This window comes from Rhopalosiphum maidis, chromosome 2 (assembly GCF_003676215.2).
Source record: "Rhopalosiphum maidis isolate BTI-1 chromosome 2, ASM367621v3, whole genome shotgun sequence".
In the NCBI taxonomy this organism is placed as follows: Eukaryota; Metazoa; Arthropoda; class Insecta; order Hemiptera; family Aphididae; genus Rhopalosiphum; species Rhopalosiphum maidis.
Window position 1 is genome coordinate 79,309,588 of NC_040878.1, and position 15,988 is coordinate 79,325,575.

General features: G+C 29.9%; 2 protein-coding genes across 2 annotated transcripts in view; one reads left to right on the forward strand and one right to left on the reverse strand.

Moving 5' to 3' along the window:
* Positions 1-15,988, forward strand: part of LOC113554950 (vesicular glutamate transporter 1-like) — a 78,160-nt gene that overhangs the window by 52,498 nt on the left and 9,674 nt on the right. The window contains exons 3-8 of the mRNA XM_026959102.1: positions 8,333-8,401; positions 8,561-8,724; positions 9,275-9,345; positions 14,643-14,723; positions 14,867-14,976; positions 15,593-15,710. Coding sequence (XP_026814903.1) covers positions 8,333-8,401; positions 8,561-8,724; positions 9,275-9,345; positions 14,643-14,723; positions 14,867-14,976; positions 15,593-15,710 — 613 coding nt within the window. The remainder of the gene's footprint in view (positions 1-8,332; positions 8,402-8,560; positions 8,725-9,274; positions 9,346-14,642; positions 14,724-14,866; positions 14,977-15,592; positions 15,711-15,988) is intronic.
* Positions 1-15,988, reverse strand: part of LOC113554951 — a 43,635-nt gene that overhangs the window by 14,369 nt on the left and 13,278 nt on the right. The gene's annotated exons all lie outside the window — the stretch shown is intronic.

Below are 15,988 nucleotides of genomic sequence, written 5' to 3' on the forward strand. Positions count from 1 at the left end.
TTATGTCCCATTTCACTTGATTTAAATTTATTATAATATTCAGTACCTTTATTCACTTCATTTAACTATACAGATTGCTGCAATTATGTGGTTATCGATAAATTTACTAACAATATAACTTTAAAAATATAATTAAATAATAGATGATTTTTTTTTATTATTATCCTGACATAGTGACATAATGTCATGTGGTTAAAACGTCAACAATATTAGATTATAATTAAATTGTTGGAAATCTGCCTGCCATTATGAATTATCTAAGCACAAAGGTTCCGCACACTGTAATAATTGTATTTAAAATTTCAAAACGTCTATGTATAATATATTATGTATAGTATATACAAGAGGATCCATTTAAGTGTTTTCATTTGTTATTTAAAATAGTTTAACTATTTTAAAATTCTATTTTTCACATAATTTGATGATATTGCAAAAACTCTTTTTATAAATAATATTCATTCAATTTATTTTCATTATCATTTTATTTTAACATATATTTTTAGTTTCATTAAAGCAAGAATATTCTGCTATGGAATGAGGAATAAAAATGCATATTGTTGCTGTTTAAAAAAATAAAAATAAATCATTTTTTATAAAAGTGTGGTTTTTTAAAAACGTTTAGTATCTTGTGTTAAATGTGTCACCACTTCATCCGGTTTAATCATACCAGGCAACATATAATATTATTACATCACATAATATACGATATATTAATTATTTATATATTTATATATCATAAATGACCGTAGTAGATAGTATATCGATTAAGTAATCATAATATTATATTGAAAATTTATTCTTGGCGCACACAATAGGCAACGCGTGTACGGCGATGGATATTTGTGGCTTTAACAAATAAAACTGCCCTCGCTGCAGTACATAATATTTTGTATACCGTGCCCGATGATCCTCTTAATCCTATATATACTCTCTGCAGCAATATAAAATACTATATAACAAGGTTTTCTTTCGCAGCTTATAGGTTCTATATATATATATATATATGTGTGTGTGTGTGTGTGTGTGTGTGTGTGTGTGTTTATAATAATATAGTATAATACACTAACGTCGTGTTTTTCCACTCGCATTGTATGTATTATAGAATATAATATAATAGTTCGTTTTTGTATTCTTGGCGTGTGTACATAACATCGATGGACAATTTTATTTAACGTTATTATTATTATTATTTTAATTTTTATCGTTCTATATTTTAGCCATGGTGGTTCAGATATGTCAGGTATTTCTCGCTAAAAATGTATGATGAAATACATAACGTTTATAACGATATTATAATACTATAATTATTATGTATTTATGCACCACTAACGCGTATGAGCGGTAAACGAACACCAAGGTTATTTTTTAAATAATATGATGAACTTGTATTATTAATTTTTAAATATTTCATGATAATAACAAAATATGCACGATACATGCAAATAAAACACCATCTTATAGTCAACAATCACTATTATATTCATAGACCATCGAACAAATAAATAGGTGTTTAGGAAATGTCAATTAGTAGATCTGTACATTATTAATTATTATATATTATTAATACCAGAGATGGAAGTTAATTCAGAAGTTAACAGTTATTAAATAAAACATTTTAAGGAATATTGATTTTATTTTTTATTAGTAATTTTATTTATCTATATGAAATATAAGTTTATCAAGAAATATAGATAACAGAAATTGTACTATAATTATTACTAGTGTTAGGATTTATATACATTAGAACATTTTTTTTTTATAGTTCCAATATATTAGTACGGACAGTTATATCCATGATTTTTATTTTGTACATTATATTTTTATCTAAAGCCATGTAATTACATACTTAGGTATAGTGTTTTTAAATATTTATTGAAAAAGACTAATGTAGAATCGTATAAAAGATAGCTGCAGTTATTATTTTATTTGTCATCAACGTACTAGATATTTACTTAAGTATAAACTATATTTAAGTATAAAATGACATATTCGGTTATACCTATCAATTAAAATATACAATTTTATCTTAATAAGCCTGTTAACACGTGTTTGTCATATACATAATAATAAAATTATTTGTTTGATCGTGACATTTAATGTAACATTTACAAGCGAATTTCGAAGAATGCCAAAAATTCGAAGTACTGATATTAAATAATGATAATTTGTTGAAGAATTTTCTAATGAAAGTTTTAAAACTGACACTTAATGTATTGTTTGTGATAATTTTTATTATTATTATTTAATGAATATAAATTCTAGTCCTAATATTATTGCTATTATTATAGTTAGCATAAGTATTAGATTATTTATATTCAAAACCGGTAAAAACAAAAATTGTTAAAACATTTTTAATATTAACTTGATCGATTATTTTTAAATCAAAATCTAGGTTACTTCAATAGTAAATTTAATTAGTTATGATAAAAAGTATCAGAAAAATAATGTTTTTACCCCGGCCTTTGGTTATTATATGCATGCGAAATTCACATCATTAAATTATTAATTATTGTTTATTATTAAACTGCGTATCCCCATAATATTTGGTATAACTGTTGATGATTTTCGATAAAGTTCACGTAGTAATATTATTATTACGTATTATCAAGTAATACATACACAGGCACGATAGACATATATATAATAAATACACACTCAAATATAATATTTATATATATATATACCAAACAATATCAATCCTCTGCTGCAGTGATTTATTACATCATAATATATAATACTAATATAACTATAACTATATTATAGTATGCAGTATATTATCGTCGTTAAACATCGAACGTTTTGCGCTAATTTTGAACGGGACTCGATTTTATATTGTATCGGATATCAAATCACGAGTGGCACGCTTGGCAGGTACTCGAAAGGTAATAAAGAAGCAGTCGGCGTAAGGGGATACTCGCCCTCGTACAATATAATTTATATATATATACTCACTTTAAGAGAGATTTTTATACAAATATGTGCATGTGTGTGTGTGTATACCGTACCCTTCACGGCGTGTAGAAATTCCCGAGGGTGATTTAGTCAGCCACCGGGGACAGGCGCGTGCTGAAGCCGGACGCCGCATGGATTGTTAGCGGTTATTATTATCTTTATTATTTTTTTTTTTTCACTCGAAACCTGCGACGAGATGACGCGATGAATTTTTCATGTCTGCACATTTTATGCCGTCCGCTTCGTCGTTATTTTTGGCAATACCACCTAACATAATACAATGCGTTGTATACTACGTAATATAATCAGTAACACGACCTATAACTATATCTACGTCTAATAAATATTATATTATTATACCGTCTGATAGACTTGTTTACGATATCGTTGTCGAGTTATATCCGAACGTCTGATTTTACGAGCTTCTCTTATAACGAACGTATAATATTATGATGAATTTCTAACGTGATAAATATTACTACACATTACAACATATCGTTAAAAGTCCCTAGACACTCTCGTAGACTGATAACCATGGAAACTCAGACTTCTGTAGTTTATTTGAAAGCGACAATCGGTTTTATGCGGGTCAATTCAGAAAACTCTGCAGACATGTAGCGTTATAAGTGGGATTTACCCATCAACCCAGGTACATCCAAACCAATATTGATCTCTATCCCACGCTGTAGGCAGATTTACGTTTTTACCACCATAATACATCCCACAAAAATCTCCACAGTGACTGTTGGAACCTTGGAACCAAATGTTCATAGAAAAACTATATCACACTAAACATATTTATTTATAATATTGAGAATGGTACAGGCACTTGTATGATAAACAATAATCTACGGGATAAAAATTGTAATAATTAGGAATGTACGCAGATTTCCTTTTGGTGAAATTTCGTCGTTGGACTGAGTATACGTATAGAATAAATAACCTAATATGTTTGGACGTGAGTTAACATTTTTTAGTTTTATAATTGATGACTATTATTTAGAATTAATGTTTCTTTTACATTAAATGTAACGTACAACAATGAAATACAATTATTTTTGTGTGCAGTTAAAATCTGAACAAATCATCAGCTTTGGAACTTGTCCAATAGCTGGTTTACCGCCCCTGTATCTTACATAAATTAATTATTTTATCTGGAAAAATTTAAATACCACTTTTACGGTATAAATAATGTTTGCAACTTGAATACCTGCTAACTTATACATGTCACTGCAGTAGTATCCACCTAACTTATATACACAGAACTGAATTTCAAACCAGTATTTATTAGTAAGCTAACTTAGAAGTATATTGATTTGAGGTTATTGAGGAGGAGCACAACAGACAAAACGTTGGCTAACTACTCCAAAAACGTTCGAGGAAATTAGTATTTATCTCACCGTAATGTGTCCCTTTAATAAAAATATTATATAATATATACCACTAAACCAAAAAAATCGCATTTTAAAAATAATAAAAACAGTCTCCACTTTACACTTCATGAATATAATGCGTGTTATACAGTGCCGTAACCAGTATTGGTAACATAAAATACACTAATACACAATCAATAACAATCGTACGTGTCGTGATGTGTTTATGGTACAATGTGTTTTTCTCTTACGAGGCTTTCATTTCTCAGGGACTCGTGGTCAGGTTAGACGACTCGTACCATGCACTGCCATCGATAGATTGGGGAAATGGGTGCGGGTGTGTCGGTGTAGATTATGTTAAGGTCACGAGGGGGCGGCCCGGAAGAGTGGCACGTTCGCGTATTATACACGTAGGTATATAACGTATAGGGGTTTGTTTATAAAAGCCATTTACGCGTCAGACGTCGTCGCGCTATTGTGGTGATATATTCGTCGTAATAAACACATCGCCGTCGAGGAGCAGTCGGATGGATGGCGCAGGGCTGGCGGGCGTACTGCAGTTTTCGCTCCGTCCAAAACGTCTCGACCATAACCACGGTATAAATATATATATGCGTGTGAGTGTGTGTAGTATGGATGCAGGATAACAAAGAGAAATCGGCGACAAGTCGGGGGATTAATAGAGTAGTGCGTGACAGACGTCGTCGGCTCTCTCTTTCTCCGAGACGGCGGCGACGGCGATGGTGACCGCGGGCGTGAGTTTTTGTTTTGCTTTTTGCTGGCGAATCGTACCATGCACGCGATTTATTATATTTATAAGTCCGAAGTCGGTAAGGTCGTCATCAATCAAACTGTCGTTATCGCGAACGGCTTTGGACAAGACCGAGAGGGAACAGTATGCTGCTGCAGAGTCGCGTCCCTTCCGGCCGCGGGATTGAATTTCGATTATAGACGACGACGACAACGGTTTATATATAGGTACCTCGTTTATATAATATACCGTTGCACATTACACTCGGCCTATAGAATTTTTCGTGTGGCAACGCGTTATCGATATTAAAAGTCATCGTGATTTTTTTCTTGCCCATTACGCCGTAAAAGTAAAAAAAGTCATGAAAAAGGACCGCCGAATGTAGTAACACGGTGAATGAATCCGTATTTAGTCAAAAATTTATTTATTTTCTTATCAAGTAAAATAAAACGATAGAACCATTGATTAAAAATAAATAAATACGAAAAAAATAATTTTGTCTTACGCTACCTTAACCTAACGTGTTACATATTTTTGAGATATACGCTGTTTGTTTTTTTATCATAAAGACACATATCAAAAAATAAGTTAAATTTGTATACTTGTAATTTATAACAAAGCTTTGGTTTATTTTGCCAAAGGTGAATTTTTCAATATTAAGAGAAGCATTTAGATTATTATACATATATATATATATATATATTATATTTGTCAACATAAATACTCGCACAGGTTTAAAGATATTTCACTATATTTAAATATGTTGATAAACTTATGAGTTATGAGTATGTACTTCATAATAAATACAATTTGAATTTAAAAATTACTTTAATTGAATATATTATGATTAGGAATAAAAAGAAAATTTCAAAATACCATATTATGGATAAAGACAGAGGGAAATGTAAATACGTAGGTGTTGTAAAGTGATTGTATACTTTAGAAAAAAGTGAACAACAGGCATTTCATCATACCGAATAGATCAACATTGTTTAATCTGTTACATTATTCTCGAGAGATAAGATCTATAAAGGGTTATTATGACCTTAATATGAAGTGTGGTGGATCTTAATTGAAAATGTATGGGACTAAAACGGACAAGTATTGAAGGACGTAAAAATGTATAAATCGCATTAATTTAGGACAAAATATAATTTCATAAAAACTCGCATATGAAATAAATGTCTTTAACTATAAATTATGACGTCCATAGACGCGTCGTCGTTTTGTCCCGGACACGACTCTGCAGTATTTACAATATAATAATTAAGCGGACTATCATATTGACAGCCATGTAATCATGAATATAAATAACTAACCTAACCTAACACAGTATTTCCCTATTTATAATAGCGTAATCCTCAAATCACTTTTTTCGTTGAAAATGTGAACGGTATGATTTAAAATTCCTTAGGTGATAATAAACTATTAAAAACTTAGTGATGGCTTCTGAAAATGATTGAACCGTACTTTATACGGTTAAAAAGTGTATACGGTCGAGTTCAACGTGTTTGTGCGCTACGGCGCAGAGATAAACGGCAGAGAAAAAAGTTTCCGGGTAAAGAATGCCAAGTATATAAATGCAAGTACGCGCGTATATATTACACGATAATAATAGTTTATATATATATAGTATAAGTCTGTTTGGCGTTCGCGGAAATTAATTGAATTGCCGTATACTATTGTGCAGCCGCCGACGCGCCCCATTCGGTTTTAATCACTCGTGGTGCGAATACACGGGGGACGCGATTCCGTAGCGGCGGCGACGTTCGTATCTGGTCCCGACGTCGAGTGGGCTCTCTTCTCTCACTTTCACTCTCTCTCACTCGTCCCGTCGGTAGAATAGCACGTCTTGTAGGTATACGTGTAATATTATCGTGACACCTATAATATTGTAACTGAGCCACACATATATGTGACTTGTGACTATGTACACCCTTGTGACTATGTACGAATAACGATTATTTTGATTGTAAACACTCAGTTTCTTGAAAATTATCATTGTTTTCAAAATTATATGATATAATATACCTGTTATTTTCTTTTAGATAATAATATGTAATTGAAATAATTATATTATTTTTGTAAGATTTTTTTTTACATTTATTACAACATTCATTTTTAATTTTATACTTCAAAACAGAATTTTTTCGAGAGGCTATATAATATCCATAAAAACAGGCGAGTAAAATATAGAAAAATAATACATTACAATTTAATGTAAAATTTAATTAAAACCATGGAAATATCTACACATTAATATCCAAGAATTATTTTTGTAACTTATTGTTTTCCAGTATAATTTTCCTGAATTTTACTTTTTGCTTATTACTTTCCCGTCAAATTGTTTTCCTACATTTTAATTCCTGTGCGTATTTATTTCTTAATTAGTATATTCTTCAATTCATATTACATGTATATCCACAAATCATAAATCATAGAAAACTGCTGAGTTTAGAGCTTTTAAAATTTCTTTTTTTCATAAATGTTGTTATATAATGATATTATCATAAATATCATAATATCCTAAAATTATTTGTTTAGAGTTATTATATGCGTATATTGTGTGCATATTATAAATGCGAGTATATTATTCTTATACGAACTTTGAGTGTAAATTACTAATAAGTTGTTTCTTTCTTAAGTAATTACATAAAGTGATATTAGATAAATTTTATTTTAGATAAGTTTTATTTCCATTGTCTTAATTGGGCATTTATTTTTATATTTATAACTTTATAAGTCCATTTCGTATTATTATAGTATATTTTATCTGGTTTAATTACTATCAACAGAAAATAGAAAAAAATATTATTCATATAATAATTTAAAGGTTATATTATTCTATAATCATATGGAGTTCTCCTCCCTGATCGCATTCTAGGGGCTTGGTACCATGACTGAAGACACTCCCTTTATGACTTTATGTATCTTGAAATTGAATATCTTCAAAAATTTAAAAATTAAAGTTGTGAATGATAAAATATAAAATTTGTTTTAAAAAATAAAGAATTTTAAGTAATTAATTAACAATAAATATTATTTATTTATTGGTCGATGTGAATACTGTATTATGTAGTTGATAAAATATACAAAATCGTTTTATAGAGCAGAGAAAATAATTATAAGATTAAATTGTATAATAAACCGAATGATTGTCTGATAACGATTTCAATCAAAAGTTTATCGGAACAAGCCACCATATTATATTACAGACGGAAATGATTGATTTTTGTTTTTAATTTTATTTTTTCAGCTCAAATCAACAACAATATGATGAGTTCGAATTCGCAAACAAATCACATTTAGAAAAGTCTTCCATTCCGTAAATACCAATTCATATATTTTATTATTGTTATTATTATTATTATCATTGTTACATTATATTTTTGGTAGAACTTAGAACTCATATAATAATAATATGAACAACAGTGTTGTATTTATTATAGTTAGCATGTTGACTGAAAATATTATTTGTTTTCAGCTACACTGAAGATTATTCGGGTAGTGGTGAATTCGGTCTACAAAGTCCTACCGAGTCGTTGTCTTCGCCCGTTCGCCCACCACTCAGGCACATCGATAAATACATTAAACCAGAAATACCGAATCTTAGCAAGAGATATACAATAGCTATACTAACATGCGTCGGTAAATATTTTGTTTTTTATGTTAAATTTTAACGATATTAATGACACCATAATAGTGATATGTGATACATCATTATAAATTTAATTGTTTGTATATAATAATTAGAAACAAGATATTGATGACCTACAAAACAAAAGTACCTATATCCCTCTAACCTAACCAATGAAAAAATGCATAAATAGTTAATTGCCACTAAAATTTTGAAAATGTACCATAACATTTCAAATTATTTATACGAACATTTTAATTACAAAATTACTTTTATTAATATACTATAATAATATTATTAATACCTAATTTAAAGTTTGATTTTTATTCTCGTAAATAAAAAAAAAAATAGGTTATGAAATGAATTTGAATTTGAGATAAGGAATATATATTTTGAAATTTTTATGTACAAAATATATGTAAAAAAGTATAAAAAAAATACAAAAATTCAAAATTCGAGTTACATGTTATTCTTAATTGCACAGTTATGACTCACAATTATATTTAGTTTGGTTTGCACTGTGAAGCAGTTATTACAACAAAAGTTTTTTTCTTTATAAAGGTTTTATGATCTCATTTGGGATGCGGTGCAATATGTCAATGGCCAAACTGAAATTTCACATAGGATCCGATGTAAGTAAAACGCTACAATAATATCGGTTTATCGTTTTTGGATTATTTATAGTATAGATGTTCTAAAATTACAAATAAAACAATAATAACTATATAAATTAAAAATATTAAACAACAATGTTTATAACTCAATGTATGCTTAATTATTTTCCTTAGATAATAAATTGTGTCAAATACAATATATAGTAGCTAGATAAACGTTTGGAAAAACACTTGTTGAAAAATTATATTCAATTTAATTAACTATAAATTAAACTTTTCATAGTGGCTACTTTGTTTGTGATACATAATATAACACAGAAGAACCTCGATTATCTGAACTAATTTTGACCGCACTTTGGTTTGGATACGCAAAAGTTATGTAAAATAAGCGATTAAAAACATTTTGCGGTGAGATGTTTAATATTCGGTAATATTATTATGCAATATGCATCAACGTTTTAAAAAAAAGTATTCGGTTAATCGCTTCTGATTATGAGTCAACTAAAAACGATTTAAAAACCACCTTGACCTAAAAAAAAATAGTTAGATTTTAGTTAACTTGGTAAAATGTAATGTAGTAATATCAATAACACTAAATAGAAAAACTTTTTTTAATTTCAAACACACAATATATTGGTTTGAAAAATATGAAGCGTTACATAATCACATTGTTGAAATCGCTGTTTTCATCATACATATTATATGTATATCATGTTATATTGTAATCAAGACTGGAAGAATGAACTCTTTTTTTAATTCATTGAGTTAAGTTAGTAAAGAAAAATTTAAGTTAAGCTTAATGTTATTTAACTAAGTAAAAAATAAGTTAAATTTTTATAATCTGCAATTCAGTAAATTTGTTGAAAGTTTAGATACGAGTATACTTATACAAAAACCAAATATATATAATAGAAACTAAAAATAATTCATAAAAAAGTAACTATCAGAATAAAAAGTTGACCCTATTAACAGAAGTTGTTATTTGTTGTTAAGTAAGTTAGGTGATTTTATAAGAGATTATGAAACCAATATCTATTTAAAAGTCAAACCTAATTGTATTGTAGGGTTATTGTTGATTCGATTGTAATTGTGTTGAGATTGTAGTTTATATTTCAATTGTATTGTTATCATTATATTTCTAACTGCATTTATATATGTATTATAATCTTCGTTGAAAATTTTAAATCTAGAAATAATTAATTCAATACTTCGACAGTTTAGAATACTGTATTTCCATTACATATTATAACATCATAATATTATAGTACAGTGATATTAGGTTTTCAGCTCGGAAAAATTCCCACCTAGCTGAATTTTGGTATACAGTTTTATGACATCGTTGTAAATAAGATGTGAAAAGTCGCCATCTGTATCCTGTACGCGTCAAAGGTCATTCGACATTTTATCATTTCATCGCTCATACGTTTTCAAGCCATGTTGCAATGCACAAAAACAGCCATTATGAACTGTGACGATCCACATGGAGCAAATATTTAGTAGTTATTTTTAGTTTTATAGTCGTAATCTTATAATTTTCATATAGATATAATAGATATCTTAATATAGCATACATTTATATACGATTGACAGGCAAGACCAGTAGGTTTTTATAGTTAGTGTTTGGCTGTATGCGATAAGCCTACTAATCAATACTACTTAACTGTGAAAAATTTGAAAAATCAAATCATCAGACAATAGCAAAACTGTTTAATGACTCTATGAGTTTACTCTGGCTAAGTGGAGTAAAACACGAAAATGTACTTTTGTTCGTTAGTGATGCAGCTCCTTATATGGTGAAGGCAGGGAAAGCATTAAATACTTTTTTTCCAAAACTAATACATCTTACATGGTTAGTGCATCGTTTTCATCGTGTGGCAGAGACAATCAGAGCGGAATACTCTATCGTCGGTTCTCTCATTGCTAATGTAAAAATATTTTTTTGAAAGCTCCTAGTCGTACCACAATTTTTAAAGAATTATACCCTGATCTTTCTCTACCACCCGAGCCCATAATTACTAGGTGGGGCACATGGTTGGTAGCTGTTCAATATTATTCTGAACACTTTTCGAAAATACAAGAAATTATTTCAAAATTAGATCCGGAAACTACTATCACTATTGGAAAAGCTTAAAATATTATGCAAAATGAAACATTGAAAAATAATTTAATTTTCATCCCAGTGAATTTTAGTTTTATTGCACATACAATTACAAAATTAGAAACAAAAAATATGTACTTAAATTGAGAGATATTCAATAAAAGGCCAATTTCGTGGCCTTTGACATCGATAACCTTTGACGCGTACATGATACAGATGGCGACTTTTCACACGTTGTTTACAACGATGTCATAAAGGTGTATACTAAAATTCAGCTAGGTGGGAATTTTTCTGAGCTGGACCCCTTTTTTCGTCTAATATCACTGTACTATTATTGTTTTAAGATATTGTTTTTTATACATTATATAAACAATAAATTTGCAAAAAACAAAATATATTTTCAATCTACCAAGTTCACATAAGTAAGTAAAAAAATAACCTAATGTAACTATAAGACTAATGAACTAATTAAATTATGATTTATTATTTAACTTATATAATGAAACAAATTGTATCTCGTTAAATTAATTGTTCCCAATAAAAAAAGTACCTCACTCTTTAAGTAACTTAGTTATGAGTAACACTATTTTAAATTTTCAACTTGCCCAGCTTTGATTATAATATAGTCCGCGGTTATGCGATTATTTTCGTCACCGATCGAGTTTTCGGTCGATTATCGCACAAACCGCTCCCCCGAGGCGAGCTTTTCCGAGTTTTCACGGTTGCTCCCTCAGTCGCGGCGCGCTTAATGTACCGTGAATCCGGTTGAAACGCGCTATATATATATTATATGTGAACTGTTCCCCTAGTCGGGGATGAAGCTATTGCATCGCTTATGCGTGTCCGACGTCTGACGACGATGGAGGCAAAAGCAATCCCATTTCGTTTGTCCGTTGCCGTCATATAATAATATATATCCCAGCATTTTCTCCAAATACCCGCCAAAAACATCCCTCACCCCTTGCATCAGCCTACAAGTTCGCCACAAACTCGCCCTTGGCTCAAACATCGACTACTGCTGTCATCACGTACCGGTGCGCGGCACGGCAGGGTGGCTACTCACCAAACTGAATTCGTATTGTTGTATAAAGTATAATATATTATTATACGTACGTACGACGATCGTGATGATATATTTAATATATTCTAATATTATGTACCACTGAAGGACCAAAGTCATAGAGCATTTCATCGCCGTATGGTCAAGACGACGACAATAATAATAGAAATAATATTAACCATACGTCGAGACATTGTGTTTAGGTACCTATAATAAATTATATAATATTATATTTACGAGTGTGAATACCGTCGCGAAGATCCTTTGCAGCTCACGTGGTTTCCGGGCCACGTATAATTGAAAACGTTACGCGAATTATCGTGGCACTGCACTCTCTTACCTGCAATGATCGGTCTGGATATGACACAGCTTTTGCAGAGTGCCACACCAAATTTCTTTGGTTATTTGATAGATGGGTACCAAGGTTATTTATTATTAGTTATATGCCATCCAGATTTCATGTATATGATAATAATAACAATATCATAGTGTATATCTTATTACGCAATTTTACTTACTGCCCCGTAAAAACGACAGTGACTCTAATCTTTAAAAGAACTCCTAAATTGAATAACTTTTAAGTTATAATATAGCTTTTGCAATGTTGCCTTTTTCAACAAAAAAACAATCATATCTTTAGTTACGTCTGCTTTTGAATAATACGTAGCCATGAAAAAGTACGTTTTTTATATTTAATTATTTGTTGTTATTAAATATTTCATATAAATGAATAGTTTTTCAACTATATCCAATATCCATAGATAAATATTTGATGGAAATTCCTAAAAGTATAATCTCTTGAATTCGTTAATACTCAATATTAATAAGAATCACCGTTTTATTTTTTTATTTTTTGAAATTATTATAACTCGACATGTCATATTCATTAGTTCATTACACACGACTTCGCCGGTTGTACCACTCGATATTGTTATATTGAAGACATTTAGAATACCGTCCATTCGTCGATGAATCTGGAACTTATATACTCCGGCCCAGAGCACTACTCCTTCGCGCATACAAATGATTGAGCTCCGCGGTTTTGTATCCACATTTCTCCCACTCTACCACCTAGTGCCGCCGTAAATACGTGAGAATACGCGAGAACGGACGTATTTTGGTCGCCGCCCCGAAGCGGTCTCTCGTTGGCCGGAGTATAGAGAATATAGCATATTTAAATGTAACTTGTTTAGACAGCGTATAATCCTTCTGATATACACGCTGTATAATAATAGTTTGTTCGGTTTGTAAAGTGACGTTGATGATGCCATCGTGGTAGGGAGCTTTACGAAACTTTGTTCTTCGACTCGACGTGATATGTTTGTCCGTTTGAATAACCGCGAGAGAAAACTGCCGTAAACGTGCAGATTTCATATAATTGTTTGCAGTTGTACGTTTTTGATAAGAAACTACGATTTAACTTTTCATACTCGCACGGCTGAATAAAAATTGATCGTCAACACGATATTATGAATTAAAATACCATTTTATATTATATTACTTTCAGTGAATTGACGTGCAAACATTTCTGTAGTTAAACGTATGCTATAAACGTGTTTACGAAAAAACGTAATGCATATGCGATTGTATAATACTTAATAGTAAATAATAAGTGAATGCGAATACGTTGATGAAAATCAATTAACTAGAGTTAGTTAAGTCAACGTTAAATGTATATAATGTATATATAGTATAAACCATACATTATTGGTTAACAACAAATAACAGTTTAAAATTATTATTAGGTACAGGCAATTTTTACTTAACTCAATTGAAGGAGTTAGTCTATTTTTTAAATATAAATTACCATTTATATGTGAATAAGAATTAGGTTTATAACAAATTAAAAGTGCTTGTTATAGATATTTTTTGTAAATTTTGAATTTAAAATCCTTGTATAATATATACAATAATTAAATAAAAAATATAATTAATTAATTAGGAATACGTTTTATGTAATAGATCATATTAACATGCATAAACATAATTTTAATTTAATGTATTATTTTTCAATTTAACTGGAAAAAGCTTAGTTGTTATAACGGATTAACGTGTGTTTATAGTTAAATTAAAAGGTTAAAAAAAATAGTTGATTAAGTTAATACATCACATTTGAATACATGATAAGTTTTTAAAATGTTTAAATCATTTGCATAGGATGATGACGTCGCTAGTCAGAATATCACCACGACTACAGCGCACACGCCCTTGGGTAACACGCCTATTCACGAAAGGCCGGTAAGTATATGTTAATATTTTGAAACGCAATGGACATATTTTATTGTAATAAAATAATAAATAACGACGTTGTTCCGTATACTTGCAGTATATCGACCAATATCAACCGTGCACGTACACGATAATTATTTTTGTTTTTGCAGATCAACTGGTCCCTTGGATCGTTTGTCGCCATCGAAATGTCATTCTTTTGCGGATATCTCATCACTCAAGTGCCCGGTGGTTTTCTGGCGTCCATGTATCCGGCAAACAGGTATGCAATTATATTATCTTCAAACGTTTAACGGATAATAATGATAGTATTATAGGGTTACCAAATTACGATATTAGATTTCCCATTTAAATTTTTTGAACTATTTCTTTTATCGTTGTGTGACGACGAGCAATTACAATAGTGCACATATTATAATTCATAAGATATGTCGTATAACACATATTTGAATATTGTAATCAGTAATTATTATTATGATGAACCACACCATCACCATCATAATTTTCAACTATACACATTGTTTAATAGGCACGCTGGCTATAAATTTAAAAAATATCTTTAAAATATAAAAAATATCAATTTTTGAAGGTATTTTCTTAGATCTAAGCACAAATTTGTTCTTCTTGAGTTTTTTTTCTTAAGAAATATTGTGATTACCCCATTATACTGTTACATGCAATATTTATAATGTGAAGCACCTTTTAAATACTGGATACTCTGTCGATTGCTAATATTTTTTCCACCATTCAGAAATTGCTGGTATTCCGTAAACCCAGTTGGTAGACAATTTGTTATTTGGTCCGAAAAAAATGTCAGCTATTTAGAAGGAGATTTCACGTTATATTATTACATTTTAACACTCAAATCAATTTTTCAGAGTGTTCGGGATCGCTATTGCCATGTCGTCCTGTCTGAATTTGTTGGTGCCTTCGGCGACGGAGATCGAAAAATCTTTGTACGTAATAATCATCAGGATGTGTCAAGGATTGGTTGAGGTAATAATATAAATATACCTAAATCGTAGACTTAAATATATAATAATATATTGGGACGTTACTCGAGTTTTCATTCAGTATATTTTTAATTTAAAATTTTCTGTTACTTTAATCTAAATAAGTGATGGCAAATAATAATATTTTTAACAACCTTGTCAAAAATAAATTTACAGACAAATGTACATATTAACACGCCAAGTATAGGAAAAAATAATATTTTTTCAATTTGTATTGGTAATAATTAAAAACTATAAGTCCCGGATTTTGTAGAAAATGTA